This window comes from Lepisosteus platostomus, chromosome 8 (genome assembly GCF_059453375.1).
Source record: "Lepisosteus platostomus isolate fLepPlt1 chromosome 8, fLepPlt1.hap1, whole genome shotgun sequence".
Lineage (NCBI taxonomy): Eukaryota > Metazoa > Chordata > Actinopteri > Semionotiformes > Lepisosteidae > Lepisosteus > Lepisosteus platostomus.
This window is the reverse complement of record NC_142618.1, coordinates 3415717-3437299: the sequence shown is the minus strand read 5'-3', so window position 1 is coordinate 3437299 and position 21583 is coordinate 3415717. Positions and strand designations below refer to the sequence as shown.

General features: G+C 40.1%; 1 protein-coding gene across 4 annotated transcripts in view; it reads right to left on the bottom strand.

Moving 5' to 3' along the window:
* Window positions 1–21583, bottom strand: part of piezo2b (piezo-type mechanosensitive ion channel component 2b) — a 199198-nt gene that overhangs the window by 119017 nt on the left and 58598 nt on the right. For all 4 annotated transcript variants that reach the window (XM_088642072.1, XM_088642069.1, XM_088642071.1 and 1 more), the window contains exons 3-4: window positions 17771–17896; window positions 513–555 (exon numbers count right to left, since the gene is read on the bottom strand). In XM_088642072.1, coding sequence (XP_088498198.1) covers window positions 513–555; window positions 17771–17896 — 169 coding nt within the window. The remainder of the gene's footprint in view (window positions 1–512; window positions 556–17770; window positions 17897–21583) is intronic.

The window sequence follows — 21583 nt, the reverse complement described above, 5'->3', positions numbered from 1 at the left end:
AAGAAATAGCAGAGAAATATAGTGAAAAAACTGCATAAAGGCAGTAACAAAAACAAATACAAGGAATATAAAGCTTTTAAGATACACAACATTTAAAAAGAAAATACAAGACATAGATCTGCTGAATCAAAAAGCACTAAATTCCCACATTTCCATCAGTTTCTCAATAGTGATGTTTTTATGTCATTATAAACCTATCTCTCTCTTCAGCACAATGAGTGTAAATAATGGACTTTCAACTCTCAACAAATTGTGTAATGCCTCATTGCTGAATTCCATTTTGTGTCAGCTTTTACTCAGTGTATCACTGTTACAGATGTCTTGGTGGAAATCAGAGCACAAAGCCTAAGTTAATAGTGAATGCTTTTATGTTCAATTTGGCAAATATCAGGCTCATAGGCTGAAAACTGTGGCAGCAGGTATGATATACTATCTTATAGGTAAACATAGCTTTAAATTGTTCCCTAATAGACATTGTTTACAATGCAGGCTCAGAAAATCGAATCTCTTACCTCTCAAAGCCGATTTGACGTATGGATTTCTCCCAGGTAGAACCTAACGAAAAAAAGAAGAATGAGAAAATAATGCATTTTCTCTTTAAGTTTTTAAAACATTCATACCGTATATGCAATATGTTTTACCCTGAATGTACGTGAATTTATGTGGTATACCTGCAAATAACTCCAACAAATATTTGAATCAGGTATGCAAATCTACGTCCATGACCCTGTGTGAACCCAGTATTCCATATTTTATGATGTAAAGTGACTTTCTGTCTATTCTTTTAAAAAGGATTTGAAGCTTTTTGGTAGGGTGTGCCATTGTCTCATGCATTCCTAGCATTTGTGCAGGCTTATTGAAACCATTCTACACACTGTACACAACACATGCAATGTGATTAGAGGCCGCGAGACATCAAGGACCAAAAAGCAGACTTATGTGCACAATCCTTTGTTTGATTTAATTTGTTACAGCCTCTTCTTTCTAAACTTTGATACTATTTGTCATTTTGTTAAATTATTTGCAAAGCATGTAACATTTGGTCCAGAAGACAAGCAATACACTATTTTATCAAACACATGCAAACTAATGCCTTGCATTTCAAGTCTTGTTTCTACAAGAGACTATAAAAACATTTAGGAGGATTTAGGAGGCCTTAACCCCTTTTCCAGCATAAATGAAAAGGCCCTGGAAGATACTGTACATCAACTTTGGAAAAGCAAAGAAAATGAGGACCCACCGAGAATTGTACATAAATGCCATTTAATAACTTAAAATCCAAAATGTCTTGGCAAGAACATGGATTGTGTATAACTAACCATTTAATCTCCTCAGTTCTATTCCACTCCAGGGAGTACAGCACAACACAGAGGCCACAGACGCCTGCAAGTGGTTAATATTTACACTTCAGCTCCAGAATAAGCAATATGTCTTCATCCTGAATTCATAAATCCCTGGCATTTGGTTAACGGAGACTGTTTTTTTTTTAGTTTCTTCCTCTCCTCTTACATACTTCAAACATCAGGTATGAGTTAAAAATAAAGTGAGCTTTCAAGCTTCACATTTATTTAGTTGCACGCTGAAGTTAAAATGTTCCTGAACTACCTCTTGATGTTTACATGGACACTTCCAGGTATTATGTTCTTTAACAGGAAATTGTACACAGCTAAACTTCACTTAGTCTTACTGCCAAAGCAAACTAAACACCAACGTCAAAGCTGCTTAATGACTTCGCAAGATAACAAATTAATAAGGGTGAGTCCCTTGTCACTCACTTTCCAGGGTAATGAGGAGGTGAAACAGCCAACTAAAAACACAGTGGACAGAAAAAAACCAAAACCCTTTTTAGCCTGTAGTATTCAAGCCCATTTCTCACAACTCACAAGCGTAAGCAGTGCAGACAAAAATTATTAGTTTATTTTTTCTCAGTAAGAGGTTTTTTTATTAGAATTTTGACTCTGCATTTCACACAGCTTCTCTGATTTTAGAGACAAGGACAATTATGGGGGAAATGTACACAGAGGATATGAAGCTGTGGCCACCCAGGGCCAGATCAATTCACTTTACTATACATCTTTGAACCCCTGATTTATCCCATTCATTACCATGTAATAATTATCAAAAAATTAAAATATAAAAAAAAATTAAAATGAAAGACATAATCACAATTTTGTGTCATTATAGTTCAGCTAATTTACAGTAATTTGCAGGGTGTCATTTAGTCATTTGATTAATTGTAGTATTTTAGCAAAACCACTCTATGCCAAAATCAACCATTTGTATCTTATTTAAATGCAAAATCCAACCCCTAATCACGAATTCATAACATTCAGACAGTTGTGTACAAATACAATTTCCACAAGTGTAGCGGAGTCACGTTCTGCCTTCTTGGTGTCACGTGCACAAGTAAACTCACAAGGATTTCCCCCGCAGTTACTGTAGGTTTAGTTTCCAGAAGCTACTCTTTAATTATTGCCAACTGCACTGAAGGCAATCAACAGAACGAGATTAACAAAGATGTTTTTCTTAAAGACGTCTCTGAAACTGTGGCTTATTCCCTGTGAGTGTGTACAACAGAAAAACAGTGAATTTAAAGGAGTCAGGTTTACATGAGAAAGCAGCAGTGTTCTACATATTGCACACTTGTACACTGCACATGTGGTATCTAGCGATCAGCTCAGTGTCATCCCTCTTTGAAACTGAGGTGCTTATCTGGACAAATTATATGACACGGACTAGGGACATAGTGCATTACAATGGGACTGACAATGTACCACAGGTTCAGATCTGATTTAAAACGAACTAAAAGGATTTTAAAAATGCTGATTTCAAATTAGATCTGGTCAGTTCTGAGATCAAGTACAGTACACTTCTCCAATGGAAAGCATGTGGATTGCACAATGTATGATGCCCATGAACAGTCTCTACTGCTGTATATCAGAACAAGAAAGAATCTGTATGAAGCATGCAGTCCTTTTGGGGTTTGAGGGCTGGGTGTCACTCCTGAAGAGGTACTGAACATTCAAATCACAATAGGCATTTGCAGACAAAGGTACTGTAGGCACACTCTTCTTTAGACACTTTGTATGCCAATTGATATGATTTGGTAAATGTGGTTTTATTGCTACAGTATTTTTTCCAACAGTGTATAAAGGTGATTCCAGGTGAACACACTGAGTTCTGACAAGGAGTACAAAAGGGCACTGTTTCACTGCAGCTCCTCAGAGAGCCATGGATTTGTAGTTATCAGGGTTGGAACCAGTTAGCTGAACGCTGTTAATACACCCGGAAGATTTAGAGTTCCGTGCTAGGATGAATCAATGAGTACACTACAACATTGAACAACTTTGTTAAATAATAACATTTTACTGCAGTAAAATAATTAGTATTTATAAAACTTAATGAAATAATAAATACCTGTTTCAAATTAAGTATCCTTCCTTACGGACAACAGTTGTACAACTCCCTTACAATCCTTTACTTCAGTTCAGTTAAGACTACCCCTTTTATTTAATAAAATGAAATCATATTTTAGCACTTAGAAGAGCTGTGGGTATTTACTGTAGGGAGTAAATACAGTTTGGACAGCACAGGTTAGAATGCAGATGCAGTGTCTGTGAGATTTTGTTCCACCTCTGCTCTTAATGACTTAAATGAACGAATCAATTAAGTGACCCAGTTTAACAAACCTCTTTTCAGAGGTCTTCATCTGTGGATGTTTTCGAAAGACCTGGAAAGCCTCCTGCCTTCTGGGCCTCAAGGACTGGAACTGCATACGTGTGGAGGAGACAAGGTCTTTACGACCTGCGTGTGCTGAGCTCGGAGCAGTGGTTAGCTATGCCCACCAGGGGGAGCAATTCCAGAAGCAGGCTGCACTGGCCATACACGTGCTCAAAAGGCCCACTCGCTGTCTGCCTGCCTCTTCTAAGCTGAAGAGTCCCAGATGGAACGGGGTCAGCAGCCATACACTCATTCTCACAGTGGGGTCATGGACACCAGATAAATAAAACCAGTGGCATGAACAGAACCCCGTAACAACAAGTACAACACTATTACAATGAGTTAGGGTCCTGCCAGCTCGGGTCATGGAAAGGTCTGTTTTATCTGCACTACGGACAGATCACATGGAGTGAGTATTAGGCTGTGGAGATGAAGCCTTCCTCCCTTGAAGAAAGTTTTGATAAACTTCAGTGCGCAACTCCAATCTGCAGTCGAATTCTTCTTTCTTTTGCAAACATTCCACATTGAAACCCCTTTGAGGCCGGAATGAGGTGGGATGGATCAGGATGATAGGAATTTACGCATGTCGCTTTTTGTCAAAAGTGGAAGTTCCTGTTTGATGACTTCCACCGGGTAACATTGGGCATCTTTTAAAACTGGAATTAATCTGAGGTATTCAATGGTATTTCTAAAGAGCTCAGAATTTATCTTAAGAGAAAGACCAAGGACAAGTAGAAAGTTTATTACAAAATGCACCAAGCTTTCGGCAGCACTTCAGATCAGTAGCAAACGGTATTAACATGCCTAGTGTACAGTGTCTAGTATCTTTTTTCCTTACAAATGTGCTCTGAATATATTCCTGAACTGCTGGGTAGCAAACGAAGCACAGACCCTTTCTATCAGCGCCAGAGATTCCAGTCATCTATGTTATTGCCTCTCCTCCATTGCTGATCCATATAGGAATAAAGCGGAGCAGATGCTGTTTTTCGTCATACAGCCCTGCTTCTAATTAACTTCTCACTGCAGCCGTTCCCCTCAAAAGCAAAACAATTCTAATGGCTCCCATGTGTTCATTAATGATGAGCGCAACTATGAAAGCACGCCCATTTCATTCTAGGGTGTCCTCACACAATTTCTACCGAAACTTTTAGTGCCAGTCCCTAAGCAGGGTTTTGGCGTGAATGGGTTTGGAGACTGGTCAAGCCTCTTGGCTCGGCAGCAGCAGCCGGTCCCTTCCGTTGTGTGAAGGTGTGGAAGAGAGGAAAGAGACAGGGGCCTGCTCACCGCCGCGGTCTCACCGCTACGGATATTCATCCAAACCCCCCTGCCACATTTTTCTGGGAAGAGGGGGTGTGGAAGTAGAGGGCAGCTTGGAGCAGTCGAATTGCTTTAACAGCACAAAAACCAGCCCGGTCTAAGAAATCCTGTATTTCCTAAAATACCAAATTCTCATTATGAAGTCAAAATGCCTCTTCCCTATTTCTGGATCCCAAAGTGCCATTTGAACCTTTCACCTTATGGGGTGTGTGCACACAGCTTTATCCTTTCAGCGGGACTCTTCAGAAACGGGACATTCTCCCGGGGAAGAAAGCAGCAAGAAGGCACTTGCTTTAACAGCTCCTTCAACAAGGCAGCTAAGGCCAGAGTACCCTGAGGAACACAAGCATGGGCTGTTGGCATTAAAAAATAAAACTGCTTAACTATAGCTTGCAACCGGAGATAAAGCTGAGCACCTTGCTGACGCAGTTGGAAAAATAAGTCATCAGCTACAAAATTACCCAAATAGCTGAATAGCTTCTTCTTTCCTGACCTTTATTATATACTTAAGTACTATGATTTCACTGATAGGCCTCTCTGTTAGACGTGGACCTCAACTTATTCACTGCATTATCAGATTAAATCCAGTTCAAGCATTACTTGGTTTGTTGTTTTTTTTTTTAATCAAAATTTTTGGAAAAGAAAATCTCAATTTCCCTTCACGAATAAACCGTGCCGGGCGCCATAAAAGACCATGCCTGGGAGTTCGCGCCTGCGGTTTGGGATTGGTGGAGTCTGTTGTTCGAGGAGCTCAGCGGCTATGATCTGTTCTCCCTGTAGCACACTCCGGCGCTGTGACGGAAGTGATGGTGTGGACGTGGGAGACCGAGCACAGCTGCAGGATGAGACAGGCGAAAGCAATGTGTTTATATACTGGGCAGGGCACTCCGGATAAACCTAGGAAACCTGCACCGGGAAGACGGCTGCCACTGGAAACAAAGTCAAGGGATATTTGGAATAACGGACAACAAAACTGACCTTAACGTGCCCAGAGAAAAATATTAACAAGGGGGGGGAATACAAAGTATGGGTATTAATGTACAAGGGAGGGGCATGGACTGCTGCACTGTATGTAAACACATCCTGAATTCACGAAAGAAACGAGAGTAAAAACTAAGGAAAAGGGCAAAGTCAAGCACCACCAATGAAAGAACGTAAACGAGTCCAAGAAGACGTCCAAGAGGCTGTTTGGCCCAGCTTCTGTAGTTCTTTGGCTGCTAACAGCCCTTTTCTCCAAGACGTTTGCCAGTCTGTGTGCTCGACGGACCCTTCCGGCACCTCCAGCAGTGTATCTGTATCTGCTGTACATCAGAGCGAAGCCTGCCACTCCGAGCGCACCATATTGTTATCATTAATATTACTGCTAGACAGGATTGCCAACGACAGCACATATTTCTGTTCTTTCATCTAGCTAGTTCTCCCAGCAATTTGTATTGGTTAGCTAACATAACATCCAAAATAGTTTTCTTTTTCACTCTGAAGTCTCATTCATCAAGACTAGGTTGCATGTACTGTAATATGGTGCAGAAAGCCCTTTTTTAACTACTTTATCATTAGTTCATTGTTATGAACTAACTGTGACCTTGTTGCTTAACATATTAGGTAGGGCAAACGTCTGAAATCAAAATCATCCAGCTATCTATTTCTGGGCTTGATTAAGGTAAGCATCCTGAGGAAGATGACTCTCGTGCTGTAGAACTGCAGCTCAGGACTGTGGCAGATAACTCAGTGATGCACTACTGTACTGTTGTTATTGTTGGCCTGGCTTCAACATGGAGACAGATGAAGAGTTTGGCTCTTGGCGCAAGACAATTAAAAGACACACATGCAAATGCAGAAAATGAAATGGAATAATTAAGTAACGACAGACGGAGTATTCCGTGGCCATCGATGTGTGATGGCTTCAAAGTGGCTCGAGCAGGTTTTTAATGAAGGGTATGGCGAGACACTCGGTGACATTAACCAGTCAAATGTATCCCTTGTGGTGATTCGAATGATTCACCAGGAAACAGATTGTGAAGTAAACAGGAAGATGCCCTTTTAATATCACTAAAGACTCATTCTTGCCACACAAGTTGTAAAGCTGATTTTGTGTACAGTACTGTATATCAAAGGTAAAGAAAGGAAGAAAGGATTTTATTAAGCCTCAGTAACATGGGTATTAATATTTAGACTTTGTATCAATTCCAAGTATTGTACTTTACAGATAAGTGATTTAAAAGCCTCTGCACATCACTTTACGTAATCTGTAAAGGCTAGCAGAAAGGAGGATCAATGCCTTCATGAGGGGATTAGTGCTCTAACAACATTAATTAGTGTTTATCTTGGACGAATGTCAGGGAATACGAAAGAAAAAATGAACACATCATTCACTGAGAAACTTCTCAGAAAAAAAAAGTGTTTTGAAAAGACTGAACAAAGTTACTTAATCCATTTCTATCCCAGAGTGGAAACACAGACTGAACTGTTCTTCTGCCTTATCAAAATAAAGAACAGTACTGACTCCACACTTAGTATTTTTAATGGACAAGCTTAATGGCCCAAACTTCATAATGCTATCCTGAAGAATGCTATCCAGAGAATGCAACTACAGTACAGTTTTAGAATAAGTAAAACATATAGGACTAACTCGACATTGATTAAATGTTTTGGCATAGTTTTAATTAACTGATCATTTGCGATGTTATGCGGTTGACTGTTTTTGTTGCATTAATACTTATTCAACTAAAACATACTGCTATCGGTGTTCTTGACTACACTCTATAAACACACCTACTGTATTTTGTGGGAAAGCCATAAATCAATGCAAGGTATCCAGTTTAAAAATGTGCATGAACGGCTATACTGTACTGTGGACTTCATATTATGGTTTTAAGATCTCACTGTTGTTCCAGTGTTGATAAGTCAACTCGCTAACTCAATCTTTTATCGGCTGCTCGCAGTGTGCCAAGCTGTTGGCAGCCCTGGTAAGGCAGCAGTGAAATCAGCCCAGAAGGTTGTGTCAAAGGCTCTCTCCTGATCACTAGGATTTTGTCAAGCTTACATTTCCCTGGAGCTGAGAGAATCCCACTCGTGTAGATTCCTCTCCAGCTTCCAGGCGTCCCTCATACTTAACCAGCACCCAAAGGCTCAAACTCATCATCCGCCTGAAGCAGCCTGGTATTAAAGGAGCAGCAGTTCCTGTGTCCCAGAGCCTTGTTTTAAGAGAAAAGGCCGAAGAGCCATTAGAAGCAAAGAAACCGATCCCAGACTTCAGCTGCACTCTGCGGGGAATCAGGACCTCAGTCGAGGGGAATAGAAAGCTGTAAAGTGCTGGAATGCCATCTGGGAAAGGAGAGTGGGCAACTTCAGAGCGACCTCTCTTGCAGCAGACCGATTCCAACTCTCATGCTTCATTAACACTAAAGAACACCACTTTGCGCCAGTTCACCTGCTATACGACTATGGGCCTGCGGTTGCTCGACAGCATATTTTTTTCTTTTATTCCAAAATCTTAAAAGTTGCTGATCACATCAGGAAAAATGTTATGTCTTGCAGTGTTACTGCTACAATAACCCGGAGCCAGTGTAAGAACCAGATCCCAGCTTTCTCATCACCAAGAGCCACTGAATCCATATGGTCCCAGTTTATCTTTAGGAATTCAATAACGCTATTACAGTATATATCAGCTGGTACCATTATCTTCAGCTATTTGTCTATTAGTGCAATAACAGTGGGGTTTTTTTTCAGAATAAATATAGTATGTGCTTCTACTGTATTTCTGCAAGATCCCTTATTCAGGTAGTTCATTTCAAAGAAAGATTCACCCATGAAGACCAAGGAGCTTTCAGAGCAGTTTGGGGATCAATTTATAGAAAGGCACAAAAAGGACCTTAAATAACTTCAAATACACTGAATATCCTTTGAAGAATAATGAAGCCAGACACTGCCTAGATCAGGCAGTCCTTCGAAACCGAGCAGCCGAGCAAAGAGGAAACTGGAAGGGGATGTGATGGAATGAAGGCCCATGTGTGGCAGAAGGTACAGTAAAGAATACTGAAACAAACACATCTCATATCCCACATGGGATCTGCTACAAAGCACTTAAGCGATATTGCCAACGTCGCAAAATTTGTTTTATGGTCAGATAAGACAAACTTGGAACATTTCAGTCTAAAAACACAACGCTGCATCATGCAGTCACACTTATCCCTACTGTCGGGCCTGGTGGCGGCAGCATGAGGCTATGGATCTCCTTCTCATCGGCGGGGACTAAGAAGCCCGTCAAGGCCAGGGGCCAAGCGAATGGAGCAGGCTACTGGCAGATCTGCCACAAGAAAATAAATGTCTTTCGTAAGACAGAAAGGTGTACAGCGATACTACTCCAGTTTATGCGGATCACATAATGACTCAGAGGGCTGGTCTGGACTGATAATTGGCCACTTTTGTGCTTTCTCCCTACCCCTCATTTCCAGGATTGCTCCACAACCCACAGCTGCCGAACCCTAAGCGCCTTAATTGATGGGCCCGTACACAAATAACGTGAAGACTGCTGACGTTGTCCTAATCACATGTCCAGGTTGGTCCCACACCCAACACATCTGCACTGTACAGTATGCGGGCAAATGGATGAGCACCTAAGCAACCTCCTGGTGCTGGGACAACTTAATTCCCCGGGACAAGCTGGTCGGACGAAACGGACTTCAGTTGAGTAGCGTGAGGATCCAAGGGGGAGCTGTCTTTCAGCCGACTGGCTTGGGATTTATTTGGGTAAACCTGTGGTTGATATGAAAGATTGCCGTGAGCTCACTTCCCGCTGTGCAGAGCTGTCCTGATGGCAGCGCAAGAATGCTTTCATGTTTGTGCTGCAAGTTCTGGTTTTGTTTGTACTGTATGTGTGACCTCGCCAGTGTCTGGCTATGCTGTGCAGTAACTCCTGTAACTGAGAACAGTCTTTAGCAATCTTGAGATGCATGGATTATTGTATACACGCATGAGCGATACTAGTCCGTGGAGAACGAACCTTGCAGGTTTCAATGCTGTGTCCTTCCTGCTATTAATGCCATGATTTCTCACTCATTTAAAAGAACTGTGTAGTGCCAGGAACATCTAGACCTTTTAAAGCTATATTGTAACTGCTATTCCAAGATCTAACTTGAATCTTGTTGGGAATCTGTAGAATGACTTGGAAAATGTCCATAAGCTGTCCATAAGTGAACCCCAAGCCATTCAAGAGAGCTTCAGCAAATCTCCCAAAAACAATAGGAAATAATTGCACAGAGCTAGTGTGCAAAACTGGTAGAGACCCAAAATGTATAACTGCTGCCAAAGGTGATGCCACCAAATATTGAGTTCCTTCGTCTGAATACTTGTGCCATTGACATATTTCAATTTTTTCTCTTTAGTTTTTGTTGACATTTACTGTGACTTAGTGTCCCTAGGGTTCAACTTGAGTATTCAGGATTTGAATAAAATACTAATTTAAAGTTAAACAATATCTATGCATCATTTTGTAATTCCACAAAATGGAACACCATAGGAATTGTCTGAATACTTTTTCAAGACTTTGTACTGTATATAAATGTTCCAGCTCTGAAGGAAATGTGAAACTTAGATTCCAATACCTGAAGCTGGGATATTATACTCTACGAGGAAACCACTCATTTTCTTGAACAAGATCGGAGTTTGTGAGTGAGAAGTGAATTGTAAAAACATAGAAAGCTTTTAGCAGCGGTTAGCTTTCCAGTGAAAAGGCTCTTTCACAGGAATTCTTCTCTTTAAAAAAACCCCACTATCATCTATTTGCCCCATCAGCAGAAGTTAAAAAGGCATCCAATTTATGTCCTGCCAAGGAGGAGAAATTGAGATGTCATTTTTAGCTAAGTACCAGCCTACTATGCTGCAGAATGACAGCATGAACAGTTCAGCCAACAGATAAATTGAAATGCCTGAGTAGAATGCAGCTTGTGGGGCAGCACTGGCCACTGGCAGATATACCAACCAATCACACGTTTTATTATCTTGGTATCTGAAGAAAGTCAAAGACTGCAGCAAACAATAATGTAACTGTGTAAATGACCTTACTGAGCTCTCTCTTCAAACTTCTAATGGCTTACTTGGCTCTGACATACTGTGTGTAGAAACAAAGGAAACAGTGTTGAATGTCAAAGAATCCGATAACCCCTATCCAGAGTAAAGAAGTGTTTCTTTTGTTGTTTTAATCTTCTTCTAAGGCACAACTAAACCATAACAGAAAAACACAGAGAAAAAAACTGACTTTGAAACAATTCTATTATTAGTATTAAATTAATTCTTCTATTTGTGCAAACATGTGCACATGCTTTACATGCTCTCAATTAAGTAAATGAACGTAACCATTGAATTGCTGGTTGAATGAACCAAAAAGAAAAGGACACACTCATTTCCTAAACTGATTTAGTTAACACCCTGCACTTTGCTATAACAGACAAAGCTTTGCTGCTTTTATTTTTTACTGTAGCAAAAGCGAACAGAACGCCAGAATCACGGTTTGTCCCCTTTTAAACTGCACGGAGTTTATGTCACAGCTGAAGTGCCGTCAGAATGCCGAACCATAGCAAATTTGTCAAATAACAATAAACAGAGTCATAAAAAAGATCTGAAACTGCTTGGAGAAAGACAGAAAGAGTTGTTCCTCTACAGGTGGACAATACGTGTTTTTTAGCAAAAAAAAAGGTTTACATAGTTTTTGGTTCCTTACATTTGCTTGGTTTTATTTAACTGACAAAGTTATTCAATCTTAAATAAAATAAATTGTAGATTTAACTACCAGGAGGAATCTGCAAATAAATTAAAATCACTAAAGGACACGTTGTAAAAGCAGAATGCATTAAACAGATTTAGAAGGATGACTGTTACATTTGTGAAAACATTTTAACACTTTCAGTTAAAATGCCACCATTTGACAGGCAATAGAAATAGCACATTAGAAGCGTATTACACTAATTGAAGTGGTCATCACTGATGTAATTTATTCAAAGTGAACTGAAATGAGGGGAGTGGGCAGAGGAATTATAGCCCAGCTGCTATAATGTTAATCCTCCTGCAGGTATTGCCATACCTGGGGGTCAGAGCCTGGGAGATCCTAAATAACCTGCAAACACAGAACATGTGTTTCACTGTTGAGGGACGGAGCGGTGGCTCTCTGGCTCAGGATCTTCTCCTGTGGCTGGAAGGTTGCCGGTTCAAATCCTACGGCCAGCAAAGGAATCCAACTCCGTAGGGCCCCTGAGCAAGGCCCTTCACCCCAACTGCTCCAGGGGTGCCGTATAAATGGCTGACCCTGCACTCTGACCCCAAGCTTCTCTCCCTGTCTGTGTGCCTGTGTGTCTCATGGAGAGCTAGCTGGGGTATGCAAAAAAGACAAAATTCCTTGACAAATACAAGAAATTGTACAGTATATGGCTAATAAAGTGATCTTAACTTAACTCTTAACTCTTAGTGACCAAGTCCAAGATATATTAATTGCAAAGACATTCCTACGGCTTATGTGTACAAATCATCAGGGATGCGCTTTCTGTCTTGAGTGTGTGTGTGGGTGGACATCCATAGGTACCAAGGTGAGAACCAAATTTCAGAAAACCTGCCCACAATGATAGTCACTCCTGGCCAAGAGATGATGTGAACACTATTATTTCCAGCTCAGCGGGCACAGTCTATTAATAATAAAGACAAACATTTTGACAATCCTGCCAAGTGGTACACAAATACCACTCTGTGCTGATCATGGTCCTGCTGCAGATTCTAGATGATCTGTGGCATTTGCAATTTTAATAACTCTGTGACACAAGCCTTCACTATTAGTAGCATGCACATAAATCGTTTTCATGAAGAAAATTGTTTCTTGAAAAATAACTTTGCCATTTTATTCTAGAATTATTATTAGTAGTTGTAGTAGTAGTAATAATAATAAGCCTCTGTTCAGAAGCATCATCAGAACCTACTGAAACAAGCTGTTTCATCACGGTAATACAGAAGAATTCTATCTAGGAAAAAGTAGACATTCCAACAAAGTGGCTGGAAGTTCACATCATGTTTCATTTGTCCAAGCAAACTTCAAATTTTACAGCTAATTTATAATTGTACTTTGTTTAATACCATGTTTAATCACCATACTAACTGAATGCTATACAAGAACTGCCCTGACGGTTTCCCAGCTACAGTAGGGATAAGAAATGTTACACATGGCATTGTTAATTCAGCTCAGGGCTGAGGGACAAAGCTTCCCAGGATTTCGCATAGTTGCAATAGGGTTGGCTATATGCCAAGGCTTCTGATGTTACTATAATATCGATCATTAGCCCTTTTAATTAATCTTTCCGCTCTCTAATCACTAACCTAAATGAACACAGAAAGATTTGAATGGATTTGACTTGACAAAATATTCAGCTTTCATGCAATTCAAGTCATGTTTTCTTTCCTTTTCTTGGTGGAACTGAAATTTCTTTTTATAGCCTCTAATTGAAAAATCAAATCCGTGTATAAACAAAAAAGTTATACAAATTCAAACACTGCCTTCGAAGCAGTGGATTCAAGCTCGGGTTAAACCACACCTCACGACCTGGTCGTGTGTGACATTCCAGAGGGCAGCCAGCACACTTCTCAACTTCCACTCTGGAAATGACTCTTGAAAACAAACTGACAAGGGAGCACAACGTGCTGGATTGCAGGCTCCACTCTGCGCTCGGCGCAGCATGCAGAACCCCACACATCTGTCATCCTTGTGTTTGAGGCTTCACACCGGAGGCTCTGACACTGACAACACCGTCTTGTGATCAAGAATAACCCCTGAGAACTTCCTGAAGGAACAATGCCGGTGCACTTTCAACAACTCTAAATGTTGTGTACTGTAGGTGTGCAAACATCTGTTGGGCTGAAAATTATTTTCTTGTTCTATGTTTTCATCTGCCAGCCTACAGCTGATGTAGCTCATATGTACAAAGTACACGGTACTGTATATGTACAGTTGGTTGATGTAGATTACATGCATTAGAGATTGAGAGCCATATGTGAAAGCACAGTGCTTCAGAATGAGCCAGCTGGGATGCCCAGGCTCTATTTGATTCTAAATTGCAACATGTGTGAACTATTTCCCCTGCTGAACAACGATATTGGCTCATCCAGTAATGCTGTTTGCTGAGCCCACATTTGTTCTTGTGCCAGCAGGTTCCTTGGGTGATGTTGGTGTGAGCCAGGAGTTTGGCAATATGCTACAAAATTAAGTAAAGGCCAGTCCAAGAGCTTTCTCATAATCAATTCATTACTTCACAGCATTCGTATAGCACCCTTCATCTCAGAGTATCTGAGAGAGCACAGCCCTGCTGGGACCGCATTCCCCAGAATCCTCTGGGGGAAGAAGCTGCAGCTCTCGGTCACCTGACCACTTGGAGGATGGCCATTGGTCGGGTGATTGCTTGAAAAGTAGGAAGCAAGGCTGGAGAACCTCTGCACTCACCAGAGGGGGAAGAGGTGACCAAGGAATCTGTGGGTTTTGGGGAAATTGAACTGTGATTTTTCAACAGTTGGAATCTTTGATATCCCAAATATACTTTGTAGGAGACAAACCACTTCATCCACTGCTGAAGTGCAGCAATCACCTGGGTGACACAATGTACATAATGCAACAACTGCCCAACTACAAAGCAGTTCAGATGGAGACGTGAGAACATGTTCCTCCTTCTGGTGGAACATTACGTAGGTCAGACTGTAGAGGCGCAAAGTGGAACTGAGTTAGAACCCCAAGATAACAAACGTATTGTTACTAATATAGCCATTGGATCTTTAAAGGTTTCTCAGTCGTTGGTTTTTGAAATATGTGGTCCAGAGGAGTGAATCTCCCCTACTGGTGACACTGCTGACAACAGCAGCCTGGACTCCCCTTGAGGTCCATCAGTCCAGCCTTGACCAGGTCCAGCCCTGCTTCTGAGATCTGGCGAGATCAGGCCAGGCAGTAGCGATGATGCTGGGAAAACAAGTCCCCTTATCCCTACACTACCTTGCCTATCTAGGTACTCTGTGTATTTAAAAGGAAGCTGAGTCAGAATGAACATGAACAATGAGTTGTTCTAGCTATAATGTTCTATCCTATTTTTACAGCACGCGATGACAAGCAACACCTCAAGCCAACAACAAACCTATCTATCACTCGTATTGTTCTACATGACATGAGTGGAAAACACAAACCTTTTGAGTGGCATTTTAACAATATGAAATAGTGAGAAGGCAGATGAAATGGCCTCTGGGAAGATTTAAAAGAACCTCTTTTCTCTTTATCAGCTCTTTAGGATAACAGAGTTATTGTTTCTTGCTGTGTTCTGTTCTGAAAAAAATTAACCTGAGAGAACAGAGCAGCTTTTTAGGGTCACAATCAGTGCACTTAAACCTTTTTTGTGGCTGTTGTTTCAGAGAGTGATTTTTTTATTCTCTTTAGTTAGTGCAAACTGATTTTCACAAGACCCAAGGGAACCAAAGCCTATAGACCGCCTCAGCATTTCTAAATGTTCCTGTTGTCGGTACATTATGTCTAAAAAGCATTCAGAGAACACAAGGGACTTGGGAAATCCTGGATTTGGGAGTGAAGATATTTTCCTTCAAACAATAACAAATGTGTACTCTTAACCAGTCAGCTGATGATCACTGGTGCAAAGGCACCAATAAAATGCAGAAGCCAATCTGCACAATCAGTATACACAATCAATTTTGCTTTGTCTAGACATGCTTTAGTTTTATAGTTTGATGCTGGCTTTCACAAGAGTGCAGAAGCTAACACTAAAAACTTAAAAAAGAAATGTTAAATTTGATAAATATTTCTCACTCCTCACTTCTCATAGCAGTGCTCTCTGTATTTACTGTATGTATACAAGTACTGTAGGTTACTTACAAAGGCCAGACTGCCGGGCTCTGCTGATAACTGATCACAGCCTGCAGTCACAGTGGTATGGGAAATTTTAGACAATAACATGTTAGACATGTTGTTTGTTTTCACAAAAGAGACACAATCATGGACCAACATACAGTAGGCACTTTAATATTTGACTTGATCTGTTCTATCTGCAAAGATGAAAATTGTATACAAAATATATGTTATATGTTTTTTTTTCTTTTTTTAATATAATTTATAGATTTCATATAAAATATTGATATATTTTATTTTATTCTCAAATAAAAGACACCAAACATTATTAAAAACAAATTTAAATTACACTTACTGGCACGAATTGCAAAAGTTAAAAACGATTATCTGTAATATCCGAGTACTTTTCTTTTCTGGTATTCCATTAAGTTTAGGTGTCTCTAAAACAAGGTTTTTTATCCTTTTTTACACTGTTACTTTATCCATTATGGTGAACTAATCTTTATATAGAACTTTGTTATACTGATGTACAGTACACAATGTGGCCGACAAAAGTAAATTATAATCGTTTTGCATTGCGCTGTGGGTGGAGTTGTCTTGCTAAACTAGATCTTTATGTATTTTTTTATTTATGGTGAAAACATGCCCCAGTCTTCTCCAGCACAACCTAATGGCTAAGCTTCAGCAAAATCCCATTCTGGGGATCCAATGGGATCCAAGTTTAAAACGAAAGTCTGGGAGTGATGACAACAACCAAGTTCAATCTGACTCGGCTGTCAGTAATTCGCAATCGCTCCTCTCCCAGACGCTATAAATACCTACGAGATTCCTGTCTCCCTCTCTTGCATCCCACCTCCATCCCATCTCCAGCCTGCAGCTGCCCCTCGGTCACCCCGCAGGGGGGTCCTGGTCTCCTTGTCCCCTGGCCAGGAGGCCAGCCCTCAGCCAAGCGCGTTCAGCCAAAATTTCGCACCATAATCCTTTCATGGCGCTTTAATCCTAGGTGCTGTCATTCCTACTGAAATTAATTTCACAGACCAGGCTGGTAATTACAGAAGGGGAGAAGGAGGAAGGATGTGCACCCAAGGGACATTAACAGAATGAATGTAAATTCATAATCGTATACTTACTACCTGTAAGTACAGCAGGTGTGTACCCTACTGTCTATGTACTATTGAAGCAGTAGCACAAATGTGGCTTCTGTCTCATTCAGGGGTCTCAATATTGCCATCTGTGTTTCCTTCATTGCGTTCCTCATACAGTGGCTTAGTGGGAGTGTTACAGATTGAAGGTAGATTCCACAATTACTCCATGCCCACTGGGGTTCCTGGATTCCCCCCCCCCACCTCCGCGGAGCTGCAGGCTTTGGTCTCCCGAGCTCTGTCTTCCCTCAGTTGGGTTTCGTTTCATTTTAATCCATTTCCGTTTTCATGCACTTTATCCTCCCAGCTTAAAAGCTCACATTACAGTAGCAAGCAAAAAAAAAGGAAATGTGGAATTAATTTTCATCAGGGAGGTTTCCTTTCTGAAATCCTGCTATTCTCCTTTTCTGTTATATTATATGTATATAATGCATCCAGCCCATTGACTTGTTTTGCTGTTTTTCAGGCATTTTCGGTCCCTCTCCCCCCTATGAATTGAAGTAATGATATATGATGATATTGCACAATTATAGCCTTTTCAGAATGGCTCTACTACTGTATATACTGTATGTGTAAAACTGGTATACCATATCTTTTGGAGACATTAACCCACGATTTACTAAATAGGCTTCTAGATCAAAAGCCTGCACAGGCGTGTATCAGAAGTGTTTGCAGATGCGGCGTAGGGCAGAGAAAGAACAGCGGCCTGTACAGTACTTACAGTTGAAGCCAGAATCAATGCTGTTCCCGGCCACCAGGCTGTTGACAGTGATTTGAAAGATGATGTGCAGCAGCAGGAAGGTGAGACTGGTAAAGCAAAGGGACTTCAGCAGCCTCCCTGTGTGGCCTGGAGGAAACAAGGAAAAGCCAGCACTGATGAGTGATTATCAGCACCGTTACCACCGGACAGCACACCAACAAAACCCACCAGCTCGACCAGCCTCCTGCCCAATTATAACTCTTCCCACCTGAAACAGTGCACTTCATCGCAATCATTCTTGACTGGACATATTGGACGGACATCCTCCATAAGGAAAAAATGCTCTTCGAAGACACAGGTTCATGTTGGGGTTTTCTCGCTGTGCAGTTAAGAGGGAATAATTCATGGGCAGCCAGCAATAACTCTAATACTGCAATGGCAAAACCACTGACGAGTGTGGTATAACATGGGACGGTCATATGTTTATGTTTTTAGAATTTTAAATTAATCCAGCTTCCAAAGAAAAGCATAAAAGTCCAAAATGGAGTAAGCCCCTGTAAAAATTCAGACCATTTGGAAATATCTGTTTTTTTTTTCATAAATGTCAGAGATTCCCATAGTTTTCTTCCTTTGACCACAAATATTTTCTGAGTCATTAGAAAATGAGTATATCTGAGGAATATTCTCTGAAGGACACAGAATAAAGGAAGAGGTTTTGATGGGTCACGGCATCTAAGTGGGAAAGGTCTCACAAGTGAACTTTATAAGCATAAGTGGGGCTAAATCCCACAGATACAAAGCAACGTCTCCTACGCTCTGGTCCGCACAGCAAACAAAGACACAAGCGATTGTCTCCAATAAAATTAACTTGGGAGCAGTTAAACCGGTTTGCTCCACGGGGAGCCCTCAGAGATATGGAGTAAGTAGATGAAACAAAGATGAAAATACATTTTATGGCTGTGAGAAGTTTATGTTGGTCACAGATTAAGGAAGGACCTCGGTCTGAGCCTGTAGAACACAGGTCTCAAAATGTGGTTAAAATAAAGATCTACAGAGAGATTACCATCAAACGTCAACATCGTCAAACATTCTCCTAAATCTGACATACCCAGCTCTCAAAACATATTCTATATTGTTTTTAAATATTGTAGCGTTACAATATTATATCTACAATACAAAGGACTTTTACAGAAGAAAACATTGAGCCCTTGTATCCAGTGGGCATTAAAAAGACAGAACACACCCTGCAGAAACTGTGATTAATGCAACAGAAGGCAAATACTGATATTCAATGAAGCTGGGGGTAAAACAGAGAGACTATTATCTTAAGAAAAAGACACTGTCATCATAAATAAAAAAATGTAATGCATGAAACTAATCTAATTTACCAATAAATGAGAGGTGTTTCAGTTGTTTAGGGATTCAAATGAAACAATTCATTCACATACTGTAGACACAAAAGAGGTTGATAGCTGAAAGAAATGCATTTACTCTCCTTTAGACATACAGTACAATGATGTGTTGATGTGTTTTGTTGATGTGCTATTATTGCTAAATGTCAGTGTGAAACAAAAGACTTATCGACCAGAAAAAATAATTACAGCACTGTAACTTACTGTAAATATTAACAAAACTATAGACATTTCTAGTTTTTACAGAGATATGTTAAATTCAAGTTTTACATGATCCAGGTGGGGCTGCACATTGGTGGTGGAGGGGATCCCCATTACCTGTAAAGCGCTTTGAGATTTGAGTGGAATGTCCAGAAAAGAGCTATATAAGTGTAAAGAATTATCTATGTATATATACTTATCTACGTATTACCAAGTACTTTTGTTTTAAATAATTATTTGGACACTTCAATAAACTAATGAATTAGTATACTAAATGTATTAACCAGTGAAATCAGTCAACTTTTAAAATACACTGTAGGCAAAATTTCCTTTTTTTACGTATTGGCTGTACGGAGCCGCTGTTCCCATCAGCTGAATGCTGAAAAGAGGCATGCACCAATCAAAAGAGAACTCTCCTTCCATTTTCCACAGCATGAACTCCAAAACACTTAGCACGACATGCGGACAGATGTGACTGGACTCAGCAAATACTTATCACGGTGAGAGCTGAGCTTTGTGAAAAGGTAGTGAGGCTTCAGATGTTTATCTTTCTGCTCTCTATAATGTCTTCCTTAGTGATTCAGAGGTCCCTTTCTACCTCTCATTCTGCACGTTAACGTTACTAAATCTATCCTGTGGGGTGGGGGGGGGTGGCTAATCCTGAAAACACAAAACCACAACTAAAGGACCGTAAAAACCTTCTGGAAGGTAGTAAAAGTGCGCTCGCAGAATATCTGTACACCCAGTCAAAACTACACAGAAATCTAGTGCTGTACATTTAAAAAATAGTTTATTATTATATTCTTAAGTTAGTTCATTCGAATCTGTTCATCCATGTAACAAGCTATCAGTTAGAAGTATGAAAACTAGCAGTTAAGTAAACTAATGTAGCAAGATGATAGCTGCTTACAGAAGCACAAATAAGAAACAGATGTATTTGTGGTTTGATGAGGACAGACATGCAGTAAAAGCCAAAGCAGCAGCAGCTTTTATAGGCGTCCTTACAACACATGCTTCAAGTTTACTTCACCTTGACATTGATCCCATTACATCTTGCACACAGGTAACAGGGCTTCAACTTTTCTTGAAAAACTAATATTCCAAAAAAAATATCACCCCCCCCCCCCTCAGGCAGGTAAGAATGCCAAGAAAATGAATCGGGGGTCTTTCTTCAGAAATATCATGCATTTCAGGAATACTTATCTTGCATCGTCATACTGTATGTACGTTTGAAGTCTCCGTATGTTCTCAGATCATACTCTTGTTATAGGTGAAATGAAAAATCACATCAGAGGCTTTAAGGTACCTTTTCTCTTTCAGACTCTAAGCTGTGGGAATGCCCTTTCTATGAAAGTAAAAAATGTAAATTGTTTTCAATTGTCTGCTTTCATTTTTTTATTGCTCTTAATGTTTTATAAGTCCTCACACTGAGTGTTTTATTTATTGTTAAATATCTGAGGAACTTCTCCTTTCTAATTAAAATAATGTGAATGCATAATTTTGATTTAAGAAGTCCAGTTCATGCTTAGATCATCTTGAAGGGAATTTATTTTAGAGTATTCATTTTAGTATTTTAATTCATTATAATCTGCCGTGAAGGATCTGCCAGAAGGATGTACAGTACGTAGCAGGTAATGGGCGATGAGGCATAATATATTTATGAGAGTTTGTCATTATTTCAGTCTGAGCAGCTATTACACATTTCTACACACCTCGCCGCTTGGGCCAAACGGTTTCCTCACGTTTTAAACTATTCTTATAATCTAATGTTCCTACATAAAACAAGGCCATCTCAGTAAGCTATAAGTGTTCATTGAGGGTTACTAACAAGAACTGTGTGTACAGTGGCACTTATTGTCTCTACATGTTTCTATTAAACAAAAAAATAAAGAACACCACAAAACTATCCCACTGTCCATTCACATACAGTTCTGTAGGTATGCGCTGTATCTGTATTAGAACTCACTCTAAAGCATGCCATTCGTTTTTAGATTTGTGTTCTGCTTTTAAAATGCATACCACTGTTAGCCACATAAGTCAGAAAATAGAGTGTTTTAGTTTGTTAAACACAGGGCAATTTGCACATTAAAAGGATGTTTAGATTTTATTTAACTGTTGCAAAATAAATGGACACCTTTTTATTTATACAAAGTTACAAAAAATGACATATGACTTTGTGAATTTCTTAAAATTGCAGTGAGCTTTGTAAAATGCATGTTTT